Source organism: Canis aureus, chromosome 24 (genome assembly GCF_053574225.1).
Source record: "Canis aureus isolate CA01 chromosome 24, VMU_Caureus_v.1.0, whole genome shotgun sequence".
NCBI lineage: Eukaryota > Metazoa > Chordata > Mammalia > Carnivora > Canidae > Canis > Canis aureus.
In genome coordinates, this window is record NC_135634.1 from 43,407,607 (window position 1) to 43,430,233 (window position 22,627).

The 22,627-nt window shown below is 43.1% G+C and overlaps 1 protein-coding gene across 1 annotated transcript in view; it reads right to left on the minus strand.

Moving 5' to 3' along the window:
- Positions 1 to 1,718: 1,718 nt before the first annotated feature.
- The window catches only part of SLC16A14 (solute carrier family 16 member 14), a 31,197-nt gene continuing 10,288 nt past the window's right edge, over positions 1,719 to 22,627 (minus strand). The window contains exons 3-5 of the mRNA XM_077869127.1: positions 18,565 to 18,708; positions 11,412 to 12,317; positions 1,719 to 4,229 (exon numbers count right to left, since the gene is read on the minus strand). Of these exons, the coding sequence (XP_077725253.1) occupies positions 4,078 to 4,229; positions 11,412 to 12,317; positions 18,565 to 18,708 (1,202 nt within the window). The 3' untranslated portion in view covers positions 1,719 to 4,077. The remainder of the gene's footprint in view (positions 4,230 to 11,411; positions 12,318 to 18,564; positions 18,709 to 22,627) is intronic.

Sequence of the window (22,627 nt, forward strand, 5' to 3'; positions counted from 1 at the left end):
GATTTTGAATGTGGTAAAGATCAGTAAGAGGTACAATCTCCCAAAGGATCTTTGTTAAGTGGCCCCAGGAATCCGCATTTAAAATAATTTTGTCTTGATTATTTTTCAGAGTGCCAAGGGGACCTGAGACTGTAAGAGCTTGAGATGTGTAAATCCAGCTCTTGTAGCAGTCTGTATAGCACTTGACAAGTAGCTATACCTAGTGATAGTTCTTCAATCTTCTACTAAGCCTCTATGCAGGGTGGTAGAAGGGGAGGTGGGTGGGGGTGGGGGTGACTGGGTGATGGGCACTGAGGGGGGCACTTGATGGGATGAGCACTGGGTGTTATTCTGTATGTTGGCAAATTGAACACCAATAAAAAATAAATTTATTAAAAAAAAACCTCTATGCATCTTATACTATCAGTTACAGTTTCATTTAAACAGATGATGAGTCCAATTTCCCTCAGCTTTGTGATGACACTGGTACGTTCAGTCCGTTGCAAGAGCAAAGTACCTCTGCACGCAGGCTACTTGAGGGCAGGTGCTTTATCTCTGCCTGTTTTGTTCTTATAGAAGCTCAGTTTACATTTGTTGATTGGAAAAGGACCATGGAAACAGAAAGCCCTAATAAAATTAAAATATTACACACTATGGGTGCTCCAAAGATAGCAATTGACCAGAATGTTGTATAAAAGGAAATAATCAATGTGAGAGAGTCAGGACAAGTATATGAAATTGATTTGGATTTTTTTAAAAAGATCAGTTATTTATTTGAGAGAGAGAGACCAGTGGGAAGAGGGAAAGACAGATTCCCCGCTGGGCTGGGACTCCTCCAACCCTCCCCACGTGGGGCTTGATCCCAGGACTCCCAAATCATGACCTGAGCCAAAGGCAGATACCCAACCCACTGAACCACCCAGGCACCCCTGTTTGGAATGTTTTAATCTTAAATATGTTGAGAGTGGGTCTCTAACTTCAGTGTGCATAAGAATCACCTGATCTAGCAGGCAAGTTCATTGGCCTCATCCCACAAGATTTCAATTCATTAGATTTTAAGTGGCCTCAGGAATCTGCATTTAAAATAATTTTGTATATACATTTTGAATTAAGAAAGCATTATGTGCATGAGGAAAAACAGTCAGACCCACCCCAGTTCCCAAACCTCCCTCCTCGGAGCTGACCACTGTTAATGTTTTCTTCTATTTCTTTCTGGAAATGTTCTCCCTCTATATACAAGCCATATGAATAACCTTTGTTTGGAGTTAACAAAAACACAATTGGAAGCACATTAAATATATTTTATCTTGCCTTTTTCTTTTAGAAATATATTTTGGACAAGGTTTCCTAATTTTATAGGTGTGTCTTTTTAAAGAAATAGTTGCGTAAATACCATACTTTATTTTACAGTTCCCCATTGATGGACATTTAAATTGTTTCCAGTCTTTTACATAACAAACAAATCAAAAAAACCTTTGTTCGTTTTTCTTTGTTCATGTGTAGGAGAAAATTTAGAAATGCAATTGCTGGATTAAATGTGTACATTTCAAATGTGATAGCTGGACTGAGCACTTCTAACAACTACCGTACATGATTCTCTCCAGGTGGTTCTATGACCACATCTAGAGAAAAACTGTTCCAGGGTAAAGAACCAAATAGATAAATATCAGTTTCGGTTTAGGACATCCCCCCTCAAGGCCAAGAAAATAGAGATTTTATACAAAGACACGCTGACCATCTTTAAAGAGGACAAAATTTATTTCATCATATGTAAATAAAAATTAGTTGGGTATGTGAGGGCCACACTATAAACACATGGTATAAATATACAATTAACCCTTTATAATATTGTCAAAGAACTGTAAGGAATAACATAGTTTAAACGAGAAGTATTCATTTATTTGCTGTGATTCTTCATAGCATTCTCTTTTATTCTCTTATCAACATGAATATTGCAAGCAGGTTTTATTGTTTTTGTAAAATAGGAACTTCTGATTTGGTAGAAATCACCATTCCATAAATGCAGAGAGTCAGTGAACACCTGTATAAACTGCACATGAGCCGATCTAACTTGGGTATAACGAAAGCCGTGTAACTGGATAAAAAGATCCTGTTCATGATGCACAGCCAGCAGCGCGAGCATCAAAACGCATTGGCTATAGCACCATTCAAAATACTTAATTCGGTGTTGTCTGAAAATGGAAGTAATGGAAGTCATGTAGTCATGTGTTTTTTTTCAGTCTAATTATCTGATTTTACAGTAAATATCTAGAGAGAGAGATAGAGCATTGCCTCAGGATTTAGGAATACCTTGATTAAAATAGACAGCTGGATTCTAAAACAGCAGCCAAAGCTGTAATGATAACAAATAGGTCGTCGTGTTGAACCAAATGGAGGATGACATGCAATTTATTATCTATAACAATTTACAGGCGATTCTTGAGTCATTAGAGGTAATATTGAGTGCGTATACTAACCATGCTTTTGTTTCTCCTTTCCATTAGCTGCCTTTTATTAATATTGTGATTTTGGTGGTCCCTTTGATTATACAACCCCTCCCACTAGACGTTAAAACAGGAAATAATGGAGATGGAACACGAAGGAAACTTGTTAACAACTCTGAAGCACTCGGTGGAGGGAAAGTCTGAAACTGTTGGTGAAAATCAAGCTTGGGGTAACACTCGGTGATGCCAATTGCTGGTATAATTCCTGCCTCTAATAACCAAGGATAATTGAGAATGGTCTGTGCTCACTTTAGATGCGTTTGACCCCAGACACTGGCAATGGCATTAAAGGATTTGTATGTGTGGGAGGAGCAAATTGTGAGTAGAAATTGAAATGGTTCTAAAATATGTGTAATTAAGTAAGGCAGCCCGAGATTTCAGAAATGATTCTGGGGGAGAACACGCTGCAGTTGGAAAATTGGCTTAGAAAAATAGAGATCTCGGATAAAGGAAGAGCGTTACTTGATGTCATGGATTACAGTTATCTTGCATATGAAATCAATGAACAGAACAATTTTTAAAAGCGTGTCGAGCTCAGGCAGATGAACTGTCTCTATAACAAGAGGCCCCAGAGAAGGACCAAGGGTCACCACCACTCCAGCGTCAAGTGCACAGACGTGTAGACCAAGTTCGTTCCGTTTATTACCCTCGCAACTTGAGAGTCGCTCGTTTTGGATTAGTAACACACTTTCCAGATGATTTAACTGCCAACTTTATATATCAGCCAGTAGTTGCTTCTCTGTTTTATTTAGTGGGCGGGAGAAACTCAGAAAAAAAATTCTCATAAACCCCAGATCATGCTTGTAAACGAAGAGGCCAATGATATGAGTAAAAGTGCTCGAACCATAGCCCTTGATTCCATGTTTGCGTGACAGATACGGCTTTTTGCTAAGGAAGTCATTATTATTTATCTAGGTTTTGTCTTAGGATTCAGTTAATCACTAAATAATACTAAATTAGGATGGATGATAGGTGCTTTTCTTAGAGGAAGATTGAAAACCTGTGCTCCCTCGCTGCAAAATTCTTCCATAAAAATATAAACTGTGTTTCTTTAATTGTACTAAATGTATTACCTTTGAAATTAGAGCCTACCTTTGCTTTTGACTACTAGATCAACAGTGACCTGTAACACGTTCTGAAGCCTCGTCGTATTCTTGTGCTTGAAACCCATTCACCTATAAGCTTTCCAGAAGCACTTCGATAATTTATTTCCACCGTACAAGGAGTAGTCGAGTTGAAAAGATTTTATTCCTCATCTTTGTTTTTCAAAAGCTGTATCTAAAAGCTTAGGCCCAGAGGGTGATGATGGAATAGTTTCTGTAAGGGCATTTCTACCAATTATTTAACAGGCCGTCTTCGAAGGACATTGTCATCTCTAAAAAGCAGGTAAGTCTTACATACCTTGCGCGCATTGCTTCTTCCCAACCCGAGAGGCAGTGAAGCTTTCAGATGAAGTCATGACCATGGCATTTACAAGTGACAGTGCCAGCAACCATACAGAGCGCTTCCCCACAACGTCACAGGCTCCTCACAGCAACCATGTGAGGTAGGCATGAGTACCACAAAGAAATCTTCCAGGAAACACAACAGGACGCTAAACGTGGGCACCATCCAGGTATTTTTTTCTGGATTGTTCTATCATTTGAATACATGGCTGAATGAGTAAAAAGAGTATTCCTACCATGTAGAGTAAGCCACATATATAAAAGGAAAAATCGTATTTTTCTGTGATGTCATAGATCCAGCCTGCAAAACAGAAAGGAATCTATTCAGCGTAACATAGTTGCTAAAAGTCAAGAACACAATGATTGCTCCTGTAAATATTTCTATAAGAACTTATTTATATGTCATATAGTGCCCCAAACATTTCATTTAGCCATTTTTAAGCCCAGGCTATATAAGCCAGAGTTCTCAGGACCTGAAAATGGCAGGCATTTAGCTTCCAAGCTGCTAGAATACCTTACAAAGTGCTTAAGGTACGGAAACAGTAGCTGGCCGACCCTTGGGAGAATCTGGCTCCCAGCCCTGAGTCTCTCAGGCTGGCACAGCCAGCCGTGAAAAGTGAACCTAATGATTTTCTTTTTTCACAAATATAACCACAAATCTTTTCTCAAACCGTCGAAACTCTTCTGAAGAAGTTTCTAGGGTATATCAAAAGAGGCTGAGCAGAAGACATTTGAACTTTCATTCACTGTGGAATGTTTGAGAGTCAACATCTGTTCTAGAAGGATGGTCCATGTCTTATAAAATTCACATTTACAGCTATAAAACTTTAGTATTTCTATATACAGAGAACTTTAAATTGTCAAGGATACAACCTTCAATGCTGACTAAATGATCAGTTTTTAATACTATAACCTAAAATTTTCATATAATAATCTTACTAGGCACTCCGCAAAATACTACTATACTTCAAGGATTCTAAGGTATCACGAGTTGCATGATGCATCATTATTTTAGGTAGCGATAAGAAAGAAATATCCTTGTCAGTTAAAATACGACTCTGTTTTCTGGGACTTTGTAAAATGCATTCCAATTTCAGAAGTGTTAAAGTGTGAAAAAAAATTCTCAGAAATTATGAAATATGGGGCAGCCTAGGTGGCTCAGCGGTTAAGCATCTGCCTTCAGCCCAGGGCGCAATCCCGGAGACCTGGGATCGAGTCCCACGTCGGGCTCCCTGTGTGGAGCCTGCTTCTCCCTCTGCCTGTGTCTCTGCCTCTCTCTCTCTCTCTCTCTCTCTGTGTCTCTCATGAGTAAATAAATAAAATCTTTTTTTTTTTTTAAAGAAACTAATGAAATGTGATTAGATTTCAGTGACTAAATCTAAGAATCAGTCACATGTCGCAGTCCCCACGTAGCCAAACCATGTGAACTGAGAGGTTGAAGCCATCCACAAGAATTTCATTTATGGTAAAAACGTAAATTTTGAACATTCGCTTTTTTTCATATCAACAGGTACATATTAGCAAAGACATAAAGAAAACAGGAATGACTTAAGGACCAAACGTGGTGTTTCGTGACCACTTGGCAAAAATGTCTTTTTAAGAAATATCTAACTGGCACATGATTGCATAAATGCAACTGAACCTTCTCCCACCAACAAACAGCTACACAAAAGCAACTGCTAAATGTGCCAATTAGTACCTCTGACTTCCTGGCAATGGTCTGTCTCGCTCCTTATTGTATCTCCTGCATAATTAACAGGCCTGGGTGAGTCAAGGTAGTCATAAAGGAAAACAAACACTTGCCTGCATGAAACATTTATATATTTTAACCACTTACAAGCTGTGGACTCCAGATACACTTGAAAAGTCAACCAACTTTTTTGGAGTTTTGTTATTTGATCCAAACACACGGAAGAGGAAAACCCCGCACTCTTGAGATGCAGCGTTGGGAAAAAGCTCTACTGGCTTTTCTTAATCTCCAGTTTGCAACCAGAGGAACGAGGGAGATGAAATATATAATCCAAAAACAAAGGTTCGGCCTCAGAACTGAATCAGGAAGACACTGGGATATGACATATGAGCTAGAACGCACCCAACTCGGCTCAGTGTCGCCGTGTGACACCCTCCAGCCTCTGAATTAGGCAGAAGTGAAGGGTCCCCTCGCAGGGAACAAGGTGCGGTCTGTGTCTATAAACTGAGTGTGCAATAGGGCTATCTAGAGGCCACAATTAAAAACAATCAATAAATATAAATGAGGTTCTCATACCCCACTCAACCTCTATGAAAGCTGCTCTTGTCACCTCAATAGTTAAATCTGTGCTTTTCATACAGTTGGGTGACAGCATTGAGATCACGGCTGTGAGTCCCAAACACTGACATCTGAAATGAGCTGAACTATCATTGCGGCTGAACATGGATCTCGGAGATGGGACAAAGTCTTAACTTACTGGAAAATTAATTTGTATTTAGCTCAGACTACGTATTTCCTTTTTTGTTTGAAGTAGTTGAATATGATAAGCTCCGGGGGTCTGTGATGTGGCCCCTACCTCCCTCTTTCCCCTGGAGCCCCAAGCTTAACCGGGAGCATGAGCCACCAATTTTTGGAGTTTTAAACACATTTTCTCCTGGTTTCTTGTCTGTCCGTATACAGTTCCCCCTCCTGCGGGGACGGTAATAAACACCATCGTCCCTAACACCCTAGCATCCCCTGCTTTCCGCTCGATCCCCCCTCTTGCCCCTGCAGACGACAGAAAATGCTAAGTACATTATACATTGTTACAGTTGTTAAACTGAGTCCATCATATTTTAAAATATTTTCTTTCCTCAAAAAGTATAAATGTTTGTAAAAGGGGGTCTATCTTTAAAAGTAACTCGTAAAAAAATAAAAAATATATAAAAGTAACTCGTGTGTCCGTTTTTTAAAAAGTGCACCCAATTCCTCCAAACAATTTCATAGTAACAAACTGGAGCAGTTGTCCTAAATTTTATGTGAAAATTATCCCCTAGGTTTCTCTGGTCTACCTTTAGGATTTACTTGTAAATGACTCTGGATCCTGCCCTTGATCTTTGGCGCCTGTTGTAACATTTCTGCGGGTTTGAACCGAATCCATTCCTGCATCAGAGGCAAAGCGGGTCAGGAGAGATAGGACTTCACCATGTGCTTGATCGCCAGCACACAGGGACATAACTCTTCAGAGAAATGGTGTTTCTGCCCACCTCGTTCATCCTTCACCACCTCTCCCTACGGGTGTGATCTCGGTTCCTTGGTTCGGAGCCTGGCATCCTTGGCAACTCCGATCCAACCATCAATTCAAATCAACAGCTTCCAAGTAAAATCTGGTTCCCTATGAAGTTGCATTCACTTTTCCTTAGAGCTGTCAGATGAGGAATGATGGCTACTTTTCTTATTTATTAAGTAGGTATTTCCAGCTTTTGAGGAAAAACACTGCAAATTGTTGCTATGCTGTTATATTTTAGGCAAAGAGAGGAGGTATACGCAGATTTAGGCAACTCTGGTGGCCACGTTTTGCTGTATTTTACACTGAAAACGTCTAGAAAAGTACGCACTATTATTATATCTTTACAGAGATGAACTGAATGCCCAACAATATTATAAATGAATTAGATCAAGAAGGTCTTGTTGCTAAATGATACAACTGAAATGTCTGTTCACTCTCTGATTGTACATTCTTCTAAATGGAACCGAGCGATTGTCTAACACACTAGTGAGTGGTGCCAGATTTCTGTATGCCAGTAGAAACCACTTTGAAAAATGGAAAACACATTCATTTCTGAACCCATTAAAAAAGAAAAAGGTAACGTGAACAATAATTTTCCCTGTAGCAAACCCCGCAGGTAATAATTCCTGGCCCACCTCAAATTTCTAGCAAGGATTTAAGTGGTAATTTGGTCATTTGTACTGCCAGTAGCTTCTGAGCTACGAGGCATAAAAGAGCAGGCTTACATCTCACTGGACGTTGGCTCTTTGGCCTGGAAAGTCAGTGAATTAAGGGCAACGCCATTAGCCAACGATGCTGTTTGGCATTTCTTGGTGGATGATTTCAGTGCAAGGAGAAGAAACACATAATAAGAGAGTCCCCTCGGTTGCTGGCCTAGAGACGCACAGCAGAACACTGATTTCAGAGTCCATGGATGGCATTCAGCCACCGAGCTTACGTCTAGGACCCTGAAGCAGGCAGAGGTAACGCCTGATGACTGAGGGCTGGAGATAACTCCCTGCTTCCCATTCTAACTCCTTTCTCCTCCCCTCCAAAAAGTGCTCTGGAATGCTATTTGCTGAGAAGGACATGACATGGGAATGAGATAAAGAAATCATGCAGGCCGACGTCGGTGCTCTAATGAAGATTGATCATGAATTGCCTAAGCCGCACCTCACAGCTGTGTTGGGATGCTGCTACTGAAAACTGGTGGATCGGTGTAAAAACAACCCCAGACCGACTATTAGAAGCAGAAAGTACGCCTGGATCATGAGAAGAACCATCGACAGATTCCATTCCCACAGACAATATAACTGGAGAACCTTCAGCAAGAGAACGGATGAGCCACCGATAATATCCGCATCCCCTTAATGGATATTTCATTTTAACATCTCTGGAAGGTACTGTTGGTTGCCTGATCCAACCCCCAATCTCCCTTCTTTTTTCTTTTCCCTCCTCGACTACAGAGGCTAGGAAGCAAAATACAATTCCCCTTGAAGCATGGACTAGCTGTCTGACACAGTTCTGGCCAATCAGATGAAAACGAAAGTCTGCTGAAACGGAGTCTTTCTTCCCATTTTCCTCCTTGTTACAGACGAGGATGTAGGGGCTGTAGCTGCAGTGGCCATTGTGTGGCCATGAGGCAACTGGCATGAGGAAAAGGCCAGGAGGTTCTTGGAGACGCTGTCTCAACACCATCCTGTATCTCTGAATTATAGATTTTGGTTTATGCGACACAATTATGTAATGTAATGTATGTCAGCTATATTCAATGCAAAATAAATTAAATCTCTGTTTAAGCTACCATTGGTGGGGTGTTCTTTTATGGCCAGATGCATCCCTAACTGAGAATTCTACAGATCACTGAGCGAGTTCTGACTTTACAGCTGTCAATACAGTTTGCTGCACTTATATAGTTATTGACCCTCACCTAGAAATGCTGTGCCTGCATCTCTGCATACAGGCAAAGAACAGGAGCAGCTTGACCTAAGAGGGGTCCTCGTGGGCTGCTGGGTTTCCTAAAGTGAGTCTTGGTTCTTAAACTGTTATTCAGCCAGCTGCCAGTGTTGTCAGCTGTATGAGCAAAAATCCCTGCTTTCTTGAGCTTCAAATTCTGTAGGGAACTTCATTACTTTTATTATTTTTATTTTATTTATTTTATTTGATTTTTATTTTATTTATTTTTTATTTTTGTAGGGCACTTTAAAGTGAATGTGTTGATATAAGCCAGTGAGGTTTTAGGATAGGAGATGACTGTATGATCCCTAGAGAGACTGGGAAGGAAGGGACAGGGATGGCCATGTCATGCACCTATTGGGTTCCCTGGAAGAGGGATTCCTGCAGAGGATACAGGAACAAAGGGCCAGGAGGGGCCAGATGAGCAGGGAGTGCGGGCATCTAACAAGTCCATTTACAGCATTGCACAAAACCTCTGGTGGCTTTGACAAAAGCCACCAGTCCTGGCCTGGCAGCCCTGCACGCCACCTCTGGATAGCGCCTTTGTGTTGAGGTCTGGCCCCAGCCCCTGCCTCCAATCTCTGGACAGAGGGTGGACTTTGTCACCTTTGTCCAGTACCTGGGCCTCTTGGGGATTAAGACTACCGGCCAATCCTCATGTGTTTTTCCACAAACAACAGGTTCAGAGAGGTCCCCGGCTGCCATAGGACTCGTCGGTACCTGTGATTTCTGGTATGCCCATTGCAAGAAGTAAGTTCTCCATTGAACTGAGGTGAACACGTGTGAGAGAGCTTGCCCTGGGTGTTGTCAGCTGGTGGCCTCCGGGCCTCCGGTGGGCAAATGCCCCAACTCTCCCCAACTGCTCAAGCCCTAATCCCTGGAACCTACGAATGTCATGTTATGTGGCAAAAAAAGACTCTGCAGATGTGACTGGGTTAAGGACCTTGTGATGGGGGTTATCATGGATTGTTCCTCAGACCCAATGTAACCCAGATGTCTTTATAAGTGCAAGAAGGAGGCAGGAGAGTCAGAATCAGAAAGAGGTCTATGACCACTGCTGTGTCACTGGCTTAGAAGGTGCAGGAAGGGCCTAGGAGCCACGGATGCAGGCGGTCTCTAGAAGCTCTAAAAGATTAAAAAAAGGAGGGGGGAGGATTTTCCTTCAAAGAGCTTCCAGAAGAATGCAGTTCTGCTGATACTTTGAGCCTGCAGCCTCATGACCTCTAGAACTGAGAGATAATAAATCTGTACTGTCTTAAGCCACTAAGTTTGTGGCAATTATTATAGCAGCGACAAGAAACTGTTACCGGGCTAGATCCAGCTCATACATGTGTTGTGTGGGACCTACACACCGTGTTTTAAAAATGTGGAAATGTTATGGTAATGACACTCATCATGGTGAGCATTCCATACTGTACATAATTATTGAGCCCCTATGTTGTACGCCTGAAACTAATGTAATGTATGTCAACTCTGTTCACTTAAAAAGAGATTAAGTTGAAGGAAAATCAATTAAAAAAATCTGGACCTGTCACCTAAGAGCCCAGAGTCCTCATTTTTCTTGGAGGACAAAAACCCTAACAGTAGAGGATCTGGCAATAATTTTCCATGTTTCTTGGTGTCAGAAATCCGTTGGAGGTGGGCAGAGGCTGCCTCCCCCCGATGGACCGGGGTTTCCGCATTATTCCATCACCCACCTTACTAGCCTGGCCTTCGCGGACAAAGATCAGAGTTCATCTGCATTCTGTTGGAAAGAATGACCGTTCCCTTGCTACCATTTGCCAGTGACAAGTTGGGGGACCGGAATGGAAAGGGGGAAGGAGGGGGAATCCCTGGGTGGCTCAGCGGTTTAGCGCCGCCTTCCGCCCAGAGCCTGGTCCTGGAGACCCGGGATCGAGTCCCACGTCGGGCTCCCTGCATGGAGCCTGCTTCTCCCTCTGCCTCTGTCTCTGCCTCTCTCTCTCCTCTGCGTCTTTCATGAATAAATAAATAAATACATTAAAAAAAGAAGAAAGAAAGAAGAAAGAAAAGGAAGGAAGGAAGGAGAAAGAAAGAAAGAAAGAAAGAAAGAAAGAAAGAAAGAAAGAAAGAAGGAAAGAAAGAAAGAAAGAAAGAAAAAGAAAGAAAGAAAGAAAGAAAGAAAGAAAGAAAGAAAGAAAGAAAGAAAGAAAGAAAGAAAGAAAGAAAGGGGAAGGAGGGTGAAGGCAAACGGGAGCTTCTTTCTCATTTGCCTTGGACTCCAAATACAAAGGCGAACCCAAGCAACTGTCCGCACGCGCCGGGAGCATCTCCAACCCCGTGGCGCTTACCTGCGAAGGGTGGTCCCAGCAGCGCCGAGATGCCGTTGGCACAGATGATGATGCCGTAGGCGTTGGCCAGGTGCTCGATCCCCACCAGGTCTTCGGTCACCACGGGCATCAGGGAGAAATAGCCGCTGGAGAAGCCGATCAGGGCGCAGATGACGGCCAGGCCGGCGTAGGTGTGCATCAGGGGCAGAATGAAGATGCTGAGGACGAGGGTGAAGTTGGCCATCAGGAAGACGTTCCACACGCGGATGCAGGGCAGGTCGGCCACGACGCCCAGGATCACTTTTGCGAGGATGTGCACTATGGCTATGATGGAGGTCAGAGGGAACACGTCGTTTTGCTCGGACAAGCGGTACAAATGGACTATCTCCGGGAGGTGGATGAAGGGGATGACAAAGCTGCTGTAGGCGAACAAAGCCCAGAGAATGAAGGCGACAAACCTCCGGTTGGTGAAGAGCGAGGCGGTCCCGAAGTAGCCCGAGGACCAGTCGCGGAAGCCCTTGCGGACCCTCCTGCCCAGCCGGCCGGCCGTCTTGAGGACCCCGAGGGCGCCCCGGGGCTCCCCCGCCTGCTCCTCGGGCCCCGCGGCCCCCGGCCCCGGCCCCGGCCCCGGTCCCGGTCCCGGCGGGCGAGCCGGCGCCTCCCCGCCCGGGCCCTCGGGGTCCCCGCGCGCCGCCAGGGGCCTCAGGAGCGCGCCGCACACGCACAGGTTCAAGGACACGGCGCCCTGGATGAACATCGCGTCGCGCCAGCCGTACTCCGCGCACAGGTGCTTGAGCAGCAGCGTCATGAGGAACGTGCCGAACCCCGTCCCGGTGGTGCTGAGGCCCTGCGCCAGCGCGCGTCTCTTCTGGAAGTACCTGCCCACCATGACCACGGCCGGCAGGTAGGCCATCCCGCTGCCCAAGCCTGCGGGGCGGTGGGGACAGGGGCGCGGCGCGCCCAGGTCATCTGCAGCTCGCTCCTTCTTTTCAAGGTTTCATTTATTCATCACACGCGCACACACACACACACACACACACACACACACGCACACGCAGGCAGAGGGAGAAGCAGGCTCCCTAGGGGACCCCATGCGGGACGCGATCCCCGGACCCCAGGGTCAGGACCTGAGCCCAAGGCACATGCTCAGCCACTGATGCCCTCCTCATCTGCGTTTCATTAGGTTCATCTTTATGCTATTTTTTTTTTTTTACACAAAGAAGTAACGTTTCTATGAAACGTACCTCCCTCTCCTGCATCCTTGCCTTCTCCTCGCTCACAAGAGAGAAAAAGGAGTGCTTCCAGTCCCTCCTGGGGCCTCCACGGTCCAGGGGGAAAGGCCCTGCAGGCCCAAGCGAGCTGTTGTGGGGTCAGGGTGATAGGAGCCACTCGGCCCTTGGCGGAGAGAGAGGATGCCCGCCGTGGACATGGGGCCTGCCCCTTCCTGCCACCTCATACAGCCTGCACCCCCTTCCTTCCTTCCTTCCTTCCTTCCTTCCTTCCTTCCTTCCTTCCTTTTCCTTCCTCCCTCCTTTCCTTCCTTCCTTCCTTCCTTCCTTCCTTCCTTCCTTCCTTCCTTCCTTCCTTTTCCTTCCTCCCTCCTTTCCTTCCTTCCTTCCTTCCTTCCTTCCTTCCTTCCTTCCTTCCTTCCTTTTCCTTCCTCCCTCCTTTCCTTCCTTCCTTCCTTCCTTCCTTCCTTCCTTCCTTCCTTCCTTCCTTCCTTCCCTCCCTACTTTGACATGCACCTGCTCCTGGCATTTCAATAAAATCCAGTTTGGGACTGTGTCTTGAGTGTTTTGTTGTTGTTTTTTGTTTAAAAAAAAAAAAATCGGTGGATAAGCACCGTGAGGGTCATCCATGCAATCTTCCAGCCCGTCATTTCCCTCCGAAGGGCTCTGCAGCACGGGCTACTACAATAATAAAATAAGCCAGCATTCTCACATCAGAATATCAGAATGAATGAATGGGTGAGAAGACGGATGAATGAAAGAATGAACTGATGTTGGGGCCCTGCTGTCACTGCCAACTGCATTAAGCACTCAGGAAAGTATTTATGTATAAGCGGATGGAGAGCGAGTCCGGGCAATTTGCAGAAGCCTCAGGAATGGGTCCATTTGTGCACAAACTAATAGGAAGAATAAAAGGAATGTGCCCATAAATATACCCAGCTACTGGATGTCAAAACCACGTAATACTTATTTGTAGCTCTGACTTCCACTTGTGTCTTTCTTAGAAAATTGGATCAGTTGGTGATTTCCACCAACAAAATTAAAATGCTGGTGGGGGAGACCGTGTGTGCTCCGGGCACGGGGTATAACAGAACTCTCTGTACTTTTTGCTCAATTTTGCTGTGAACCTAAAACCGCTCTAAAAAATGAAATCTATTTTTTGAAAAAAGGACATGAAATGAAATGAAATGAAATAAAATACTGGCCAGGAGGTTATGGGTGCATTATCAACTTCTAGGTATAGACAGAGGGAAACCACAAGACCTACTTCAATGATCATGGGGCTCCATATGGTTCTAAGGCTTGAGACTTCCTGACATTAGGATGGCAGCATGAGAGTACAAAAGAGACTTTGACCAATGTTGTGTCCCAGAGCCAAAGTCTCCTTAGTTCAGTATCATTTAATAGTTCCAGAAATACTTGACTTTGAGAGAAACCAGAGCCATCATACATACAATTATAATACTAATTACCATTAATTAAGTACCAATGATGGATGATGGGCCAGTTGCTTTATAGGCTTTAGGTGACTGGATTTTCACAATAACCCAGAAGTTAGCTGTGGGTCTACCCTTTAAAAAAAAAAAAAAAAGGGCAACCCGGGTGGCTTAGCGGTTTAGCGCCGCCTGCAGCTCAGGGTGTGATCCTGGAGACCTGGGATCAAGTCCCACGTCGCGCTCTCTGCATGGAACCTGCTTCTCCCTTTGCCTGTGTCTCTGCCTCTCTCTCCGTGTCTCATGAATAGATAAATAAAATCTTTAAAAAACAAAACAAAAAAAACCCCCCAAAACCCACACCACCTTTTATTTATTTAAGTAATCTCTACATCCAAGGTGGGGCTCAACTCAAATTCACGACACCAAAATCAAGAGTTGCATGCTCTTCTGACTGGGCCGGCCAGGTATCCCTATGCCCCTTTCTCGAGCCTCATGAAGACTTAAGCTTCTTGCCCAAGACGAGCTGCAGGGACCTGGATAATCCAGGGTGGAACTCAGACCCAACTGCAGAGTCTGGTCCTTTCCCACTGCCTCTCACCCTAAAATGCTCATCCCCCTGGCTGCCTGCAGGTAGGATTTTGATGAAGGATTTTGCTTCAGCCTGAGTTTCTAAAAGAAGCCTCCAGAAGCAACATGCCTCCTTTATTTACCTAAAAGTAGTGATATTTACAGCAACTGTCAGAAATCAATGAGAGCCTCAACCACTCTTCAGGTGGATACCCTTGTTTTAAGAACAATTAAGCAAACTTCTAAGTGATTCCCAGCACAAGTGGGAGCAGGTCCCCCTTGCAAGCTCAGAGAGGACAATGATCATAATTTGCATTATGTGATAAATTAGCATGAAGAAAATGACTCGCCTTAATTTTGAACTAAACTCTGGATTAATCTGTATGATGTTTAAGTCCATAAAAAACAGAATCTCTAACTTCCTAATATTCAAAGAGGCAGAGAAAAATATTTGATAGTCCACTAACACACTCCTTTCTCCCTCTAACTGTAAAGCAAATCCCACATATATCATGTCAAGTGCAAATATTTTAGTATAAATCTCTAAGAGAAGAATTCTTTAAACAGCATAATCATCATATCTTAACTGAAAAAAATGAACAATTTGCTCGATATCATGAAACATCCAGAAGGTGTTCAAATTTCTAATTGTCTCATAAATGACTGTTTTTAAAAATACTTTTTTTTTAAATCAGGATCCAAGTAAGGCCCACACAGTGCTATTCTTTGATATGATTTTTAAGCCTCTTTTAAATTCCTCTATTTTTTTCTTAAAATTTATCTCTCTTTCGTTTTTCTTGACATTTATTTGTGAGGAAACTGGGTCATTTGTCCTGTCAAATTTGTCATCGTCTAGATTTTGCTGAGAGCACAAAATGAGTTTAATTTTTAGAAAAATTTGATTTGTGACTGACAATAACCAACATCCTAAATTTAGTGTGGTTATGGATTTCTAAACAATAGCAGAATAAAATGATTAATAGGAATAGAACCGAGATACCTAAGAGCAGCACTAATTCTAACTTAGTGCGAATAATAAATGCTCCAGTATATGAAGAAAAAACAAAATCCATGCCCAACGTCACAAGTATCTATTTCCCTGTTACACCATCCATGTCCTTACCAGCATCCTCCCCTCCTCACGTGGCTCTGTTGTCTGTAATGAGCACAATTATTCCATGAGCTTATAGGACAGGCCCTGGGGATATGTGGCTCAAGCCCAGTGGTCAGCCAAGGCTCTGCTAATGTCCAGCCCTGGGAAGGGCCCTGGAATAACTCTTCACGGGCTCAGAGGATGAGCTTACAGCCCTACCTACCAGGTGGAGGAAAGAGGCCCAGATGGGAAGAAAAAAATCCTGAGATTCTGGGTCACTGGGGATGGGGGGAAAGGTGTCTTCAGGAGACAGGCTTAAGAGAATGGAGCTCTGGTGAGGCTGAACAAATCTGTCCAGACTCCCTTGGCTAAGTAAGACATTATTTTTTTCTGCTTAATAGGAGGATACTCCTACACAGTTTTAATTGCCTAGGTGTTAAAGAAAAAAGAGAGAGAGAGAGATACAAACAAATCTGTCTCAAATACTTTTTGGAAGGAAGCAGGATATCAGCAAAGTTTTTTCTCAAACGTAAATTATACAGTGAAATGTGTTTCTCAAGGGCTTTCTTTCCTTCTTTTTAAAAATATTTTATTTATTTACTTGACAGAGAGAGAGAGAGATAAAACAGCAGGCAGAGGGAGAGGGAGAAGCAGACTCCCCACTGAGCAGGGAGCCTGACACAGGACTTGATCTCAGGACACTGAGATCATGACCTGAGCCAAGGGCAGATGCTTCACCGACTGAGCCACCCAGGTGCCCCTCAAGTGCTTTCTTTTTGCAGATCTTCCCATTTTTTTCTTTTCTGTTAAATAGGGCCTAGATTGCTAATCAGCATCCACATGCCTCTCTAGTGACAGCCCAGAGTTTTGCATATATAAGTTAACTGATTTAGCTGGATTTTCCAGTTTAATATAGTTTGATATATATTTGTGGGGGAGGTGGATACATTTATTTGCAGAGATTTTTTTTTTTCCTGTATAACAAGTGGGAGTAATAAAGAGTCTCAAGACACACTTCCCTTTCACCAGCCCCCTGATTTTCCTCCTACTTCCTTGGGTCCAGAACTACCTGAGAAATAAATAAATGAATGACTATGGAAACAATATCAATTGCAGGTCAATCAGCAATTAACTGCAAGAAAAAAAGTTCATTTAAACAAAGAATCGAATCATAGGAATCTCTAAATGAGGGGAATTAATCTCAAGTCTCAGTTTTTAGGACCAAGTCTATATAATCAGTGACCACCACATCCAGTTCACAGGGGGTGCCACGGAGACCCTAGTGTCACTCCCTAGCTTTGGCAGGAGTGTTTATTTCCTCACCCACAATATAAAAATCCCAGTGCTGGCTCTATTCATTGGAGTATTTGGGGGGAAGTTTCTGTAACACTCAGGAAAACACCTTAAGCTGTTCTTTAAGAACTGTTACCAAGTCCTTCAGATCCATGGTTTTAAAACTATGATTCAAAGGACATAGAAGTGCTTTATGTGTAAATGTGGATCAATGTAAATTATAGAGAATCAGCTTGCCAACTTATTTGGAGAGGAGGTCTTCATGTTCACGTCTCCGGCTATCATAAAGTAGGCACTTAAGCTTATAATAAGAATGTTACATTCCATATAACAATTATATATTAGCTAACACTTAACCAAGGATTCTGTTTTGTGATAAGTATTGTGCTGAGTGCTTTACACCGATAATCTCCTAATCATTTCAACCACCCTTTAAACCAAGCACTTAATGATCCCATTTGGCAGATAAGGAAACTGAGGCATAAGTGGGTTAAGTAGTTTGCCTGAAGTCACACAGATAATAAGTGGGGGGGGAAAAAAAAGCAAGACTTCCGTATTCTGACTTTTAACTCTTATACCAACATTTCTGTCAGTGTGTCATTTATTAGGATTGTAGCTCTGGACTCCAAGTCAAGCTGGATCCAGTTCACTGCAATTCAATTGTACAAGTTAAGATACTTCTTATCTGTGTGAATTCGGCTACCCGTTGATAAAGGAAATAATAGCTGGAAATGTATTTTGCAGAACGGATATGCAAACCACACTGCCTGGTAGCCAATTTTTACCTGTTCCCTGAGGAGTGACACTCTCTGCTCTAGTTTTGCTTCCTAAGGGTCTCTACATATATGTGGATTTTGCTGCTTTGTCATTCATTTGAATAGAGTGAAAGGAGAAAATAATTATTCTATGATTCATGCTCCATTCTGTAGTTATTAAATGACAGAATGTTATTAATTTCCTTAATATTTGGTCTATTCACCCAAGACTGTTATTACCTTCCTTTTTCCTACTCTTCATAAGAGAGAAGACTAGCACTTAGAACCAATCATGGGAAATTTAATTAAATTCTAACAGGAAGGCCAAGTACACTTGTTAAGTTGTTTTTCCACACTTAAGGCATATTTAATATCTTATACTAAAAAAGTATTTCCTGGTGGGCTGGGGTGGAGGAAAAGGACAAAATCTGGGATGCCTAGGTGGCTGAGTCAGTTAAGCGTCTGCCTTGGGCTCAGGTCATGATCCCAGGGCTTTTCTGGGATCAAGCCCCACCTCAGGCTCCCTGCTCATCATCGGGGAGTCTGCTTCCCCTTCTCCCTCTGCCCCTCCCTGCTCCCTCCCTCCCCTGCTCGGGCTCTCTCTTCTGAAATAAATAAATAAATAAATAAATAAATAAATAAATAAATAAATCTTTAAAAAGAAAAAATAAATAAAATCTTTAAAAAAAAGGACAAAATATTTTAATATTTCAATGGTTCTTTTTTCTCCACAAATATTCATTGTCAAAATGCCCAACAAATATATTTAAAATTAAGGTTAAAAATAATCAACATGCTTACCAGCTGTCACTCCAAAGGTAATAAAGAGATAGTGCACGTTTGCGGCATAGGCGCTCAGTACCCAGCCCAGTGAGTTCACCAGCCCTCCGATGATGGCAGTCCCGCGACACCCACAGGTGTTGATAAACAAGCCAATGAAAGGTCCTGTCTCGGGACATGGAAAAGGGAATTGACTGATGGTGTTTTATTTTCATGCTTTCTTCGAAAATCCTCAATGAAGACAAAGACTAAAAATTACTAGGGCTGTTAAATAAAACAAACCCAAACCCCCCATTGCTTTCTATGCAGAAAGCTTTTAGCATGCAAAGATGAGTTTCTTTCACTGGTCATGTCACTGGAGAGCTCAAGGTGCTAGGTTTTCAAGAAAGGCAGACCTGAAATAAATAGACAGATGAGTTAGTTCATTCTCTTGTCTACAACACAAGTAGGTCCTAAACTAGCTGTCTATGGGCTTATTCAGCCTGCAGATGCATTTTGTTTATCCAGAAAACAGTTTACAAGATGTTTAGGGATGCCTGGGTGGCTCAGTAGGTTGGGCATCTGCCTTTGGCTCAGGTCATGATCTTAGGGTCCTGGAATCTGCCCCGTGTTGGGCTCCCCACTCGGCAGGGAATCTGCTTCTCCTCCTCCCTATACCCCTCTCCACCGCTCATGCTCGCTCGCTCTCTCTGAAATAAATAAATACAATCTTTAAAAGATATTTTGAATCAGTTGCCAGCATTTAAAAATTAGGAGCATTCACAAGAAATCCAATGATTGCACAGAATCCAGCAGCTTCCCACACAGCCAAGATGGGCTGGAGCTGTGCGTGGGCTGGCCCGAGTAGCTCTGTCCCCACTCCTAGTTTGCTAGAGTCACCACCTTTCCCTTTGGTCTTGTACTTGGCCTTCTGCCCTCATTTACATTATTTGTTATTTGACTTTTTGCCTTCAGACCTTAAGGGGAGTACAGAAAGGGATTTTTCAGGCCTCCCATGCTTCCTGTAAAGAACTGATAGCTTCTTTTCACGAGGACACCTGGATGCAAAGTGTGTTGAAAAGAACTTCCCATCACTTCATACGCACTTCAGCCTCTGGTGACTCTCAGTTGCAGACCGGCCCCACCAGGCTATACATTTTTATGACACCATGTTGAGATCCAGAAATACGATTCGGGGTGCAGTGGATGCTATGCAGGCAGCAATACCGTATCATATGACACATATCCTGACTGCCTATTTTCCTAGGACACTCTGGTTTTTGTCAAACCTCTTTGTTTTCTTCCTGATTTTGTGGTAACTTCTTTTTTTTACATGGAGCACAATGCAGGACTGGAACTCACCACCCTGAGCTCAAGACCTGAGCTGAGCTCAAGAGCTGGACACTTAACCCACTAAGCCACCCAGGTGCCTTGGGTAACTTCTGATGTCACAGAAGCTCAATGCCTGCCTGGTGATCAGTGATTCCCTGTCCAAAAAGCAATCTGTACTTTAGCAATACAGTGTGACCTTTGGTTAATATTCAGTAAGATGGCACATTTTAAACATCATCTTACTTTTGATCATTATTCCTTTTCCTAGTTACAAAGCCCTATATTCTGGTGGGACTATTTCAGGCTAAAAATTTGTTAAACTCTAAGGAGTTTCCCCTTTTAGTTCAAACTGAAACAAAATGTTCCTTTAAAGTTCTATCTACATTCATGTTAGATTTGGATGCACAGTTTGCTAATGGATTTTTTTCTTTGTCTAATGATTCTGAGCAAGCCTAATCCTAAAAATGATGAAGGTGATGATTTATTAATTTAACCTTGGTGTATTACACAAATAACTCACCAGATAAACCTCTTAGAATGGACAATACAGTAAATATATTTTACATAAATATACTGTTATGTACTATAAAGTAAGCACATGGTATAAAAAATATATATAAACTAAATGCACTGCTAAAAACTTCTAAGGGAATTATGGGAGCAACTGAAATTCAGAAACCATAAGTTGAAGACGGATCTTTGATTTCTTCATAGATATATTTTTTTAAAGATTTATTTGAGAGAGAGCAAAAATGTGCATGAGTAGGGGGAGGGGTGAATCTCAAACAGACCTTCTGCTGAGCATGGAGCCCGAGGTGGGGCTCGATCTCAGGACCCTGAGATCATGACCTGAGCTGAAATCAAGAGTCTGATGCTTAACCAACTGAGCCACCCAGGGGCCCCACAAAGAGGAGTAAATAAAAAAGAGAAAAAGTCATGACTCATCGGTCTACGGTTAATCAGCCTTTTAAGCTACGACAAGTCACCAGATTGCAGTTCAGGAGCCCGATCATGTTGTCCATGTAACAGAAGAGGCCAGAAGCGAGCTTTTCTGGGATACTGCCTGCTTCTGAAACACTGCACGAAGAAAACATTTGGGGGAAAAGGAGGGAGGTGGAATTCCCAAGTAAGAGCAGATATTCATGTCTGGAGGAATGTTGTATATCGAAAAGAAAGGATTAATTGCTTTACTGATACGAACGCAAGTTGGTAACTGTCTGACTTTCTGGTTCATCATCTCTCACATGGTGGAGCTTCAGTCATTTAGGACTTGCAGACGGGCAAAGCCAGCCCTAGAGATGGCATGCCTCCTCCATGGTTACCAAACACAGATAGGGTCAAAGTAAGGAAGTTGGACCCAAGTGTTCTGCTTCTGTTCCATTTTCTCATCATTGCTGATGGTCAACTGGCCTCTCTAAGGTCAAGTTAGAGTTTCACTAAAATGAAAAGAATTCCCCACAGTCTAAGGACAAGGGGCAAAGGAGGTAGAGGGGCGGTTGTCTGGTTATGATTCCCACTTTTATGGAGGAATCCAGAGTTCTGGGACGAGATGCAGACTTTCACCTCTTCAGAAGAAATCTGATTTTGGCCTGTTTTCTACATAATAAAGCTGCAGGCAACACAAGGAGGAAGCCCTAATTTCTTGCCTGCCCCTGCATCTCATAGGTTAGGTGAGGAGAGGAATGATCTGAGGTGACCTTGGCACACAGTCAAGGATGAAAGTAGGTAGTTCATTGAACTCCCGGCCTCTTAGGGTAATCCTTCACTGCAGTAAGGAGTTCAGAGCCTCTAAATCAATGACTGTCTGCCTCGGCTGAGCATTGGAGTCACTTAGGAGCTTTAAAAAAAAAAAACTTGATGCTTGGGTCCCATCCCAAGACGTTCTGATTTAATGGCCTAGGTGCAGCGTGAACAGCAGGGGTTTTAAAAGCTCCTCAGATGGATCTGATGTGCAGTCAGGATTGGCAATCGCTGGTCTAAAATCTCCTTAGCAAGAAAGTATCCTTCTGCAGCCTGTAGATTCCCCCAACATGGCTCCCACCAAGAATTATTCTGAGGGTATCACCAAGGCTGCTGTAGATACGACTGAGGCGATTACATGTTGTTAAAAATTGGGACCTTTGGCAGGAAAATGGCAGGCCCATGCTAGCAATGAATGAAACAGGAATCAACTAAATTTCCTACATGCAAGCCACTGCCCAACAGAGAGATAGTTTTCAACTCTAACATAATTCACAGATTTTTTTTTGAATGTAGAAGAGAAAACCCAAGTGTGCTTACAACGATTAGAAAATGAGAACAATCTATATTTATTCACTTCAAATATATTCTCAGTTCTCATCTGTTGTAGGGGCAGGGAGTGTGGTAGAGTAGACACAACTTTGGAGGCCAGTGGGCCAGCTTTGAAGCCTGTCTCATGCTTATTCGCTGTTTAACCTTTCGTAAGGAAGTCTGTGAACCCTGCATGTCTTCCTTGTCAGACAGAGGACAGTGGTCTGGCGCTGGCGTTGCAGTGGGATCAAACGAGAGCCTATGCATAACGTGCATGTGGCACGCACTACTTGGTAAATAAAGGAGAGCTCTTCTTGCAGGCTTCTGGCTCGGAAAACACCCAACAGATCTGCAGCCACCCTGTATCAGGCAGTTTAAGATAACGAACAGCAGTTTAGGGTCACGATAAGATAAAAGACCTTTTATTTATATAACTATGAGCCTTGCTGTGTTATGATTTCCAAGACACAAGATATTTATCTGGCAGGTACCTTTCCTGTAG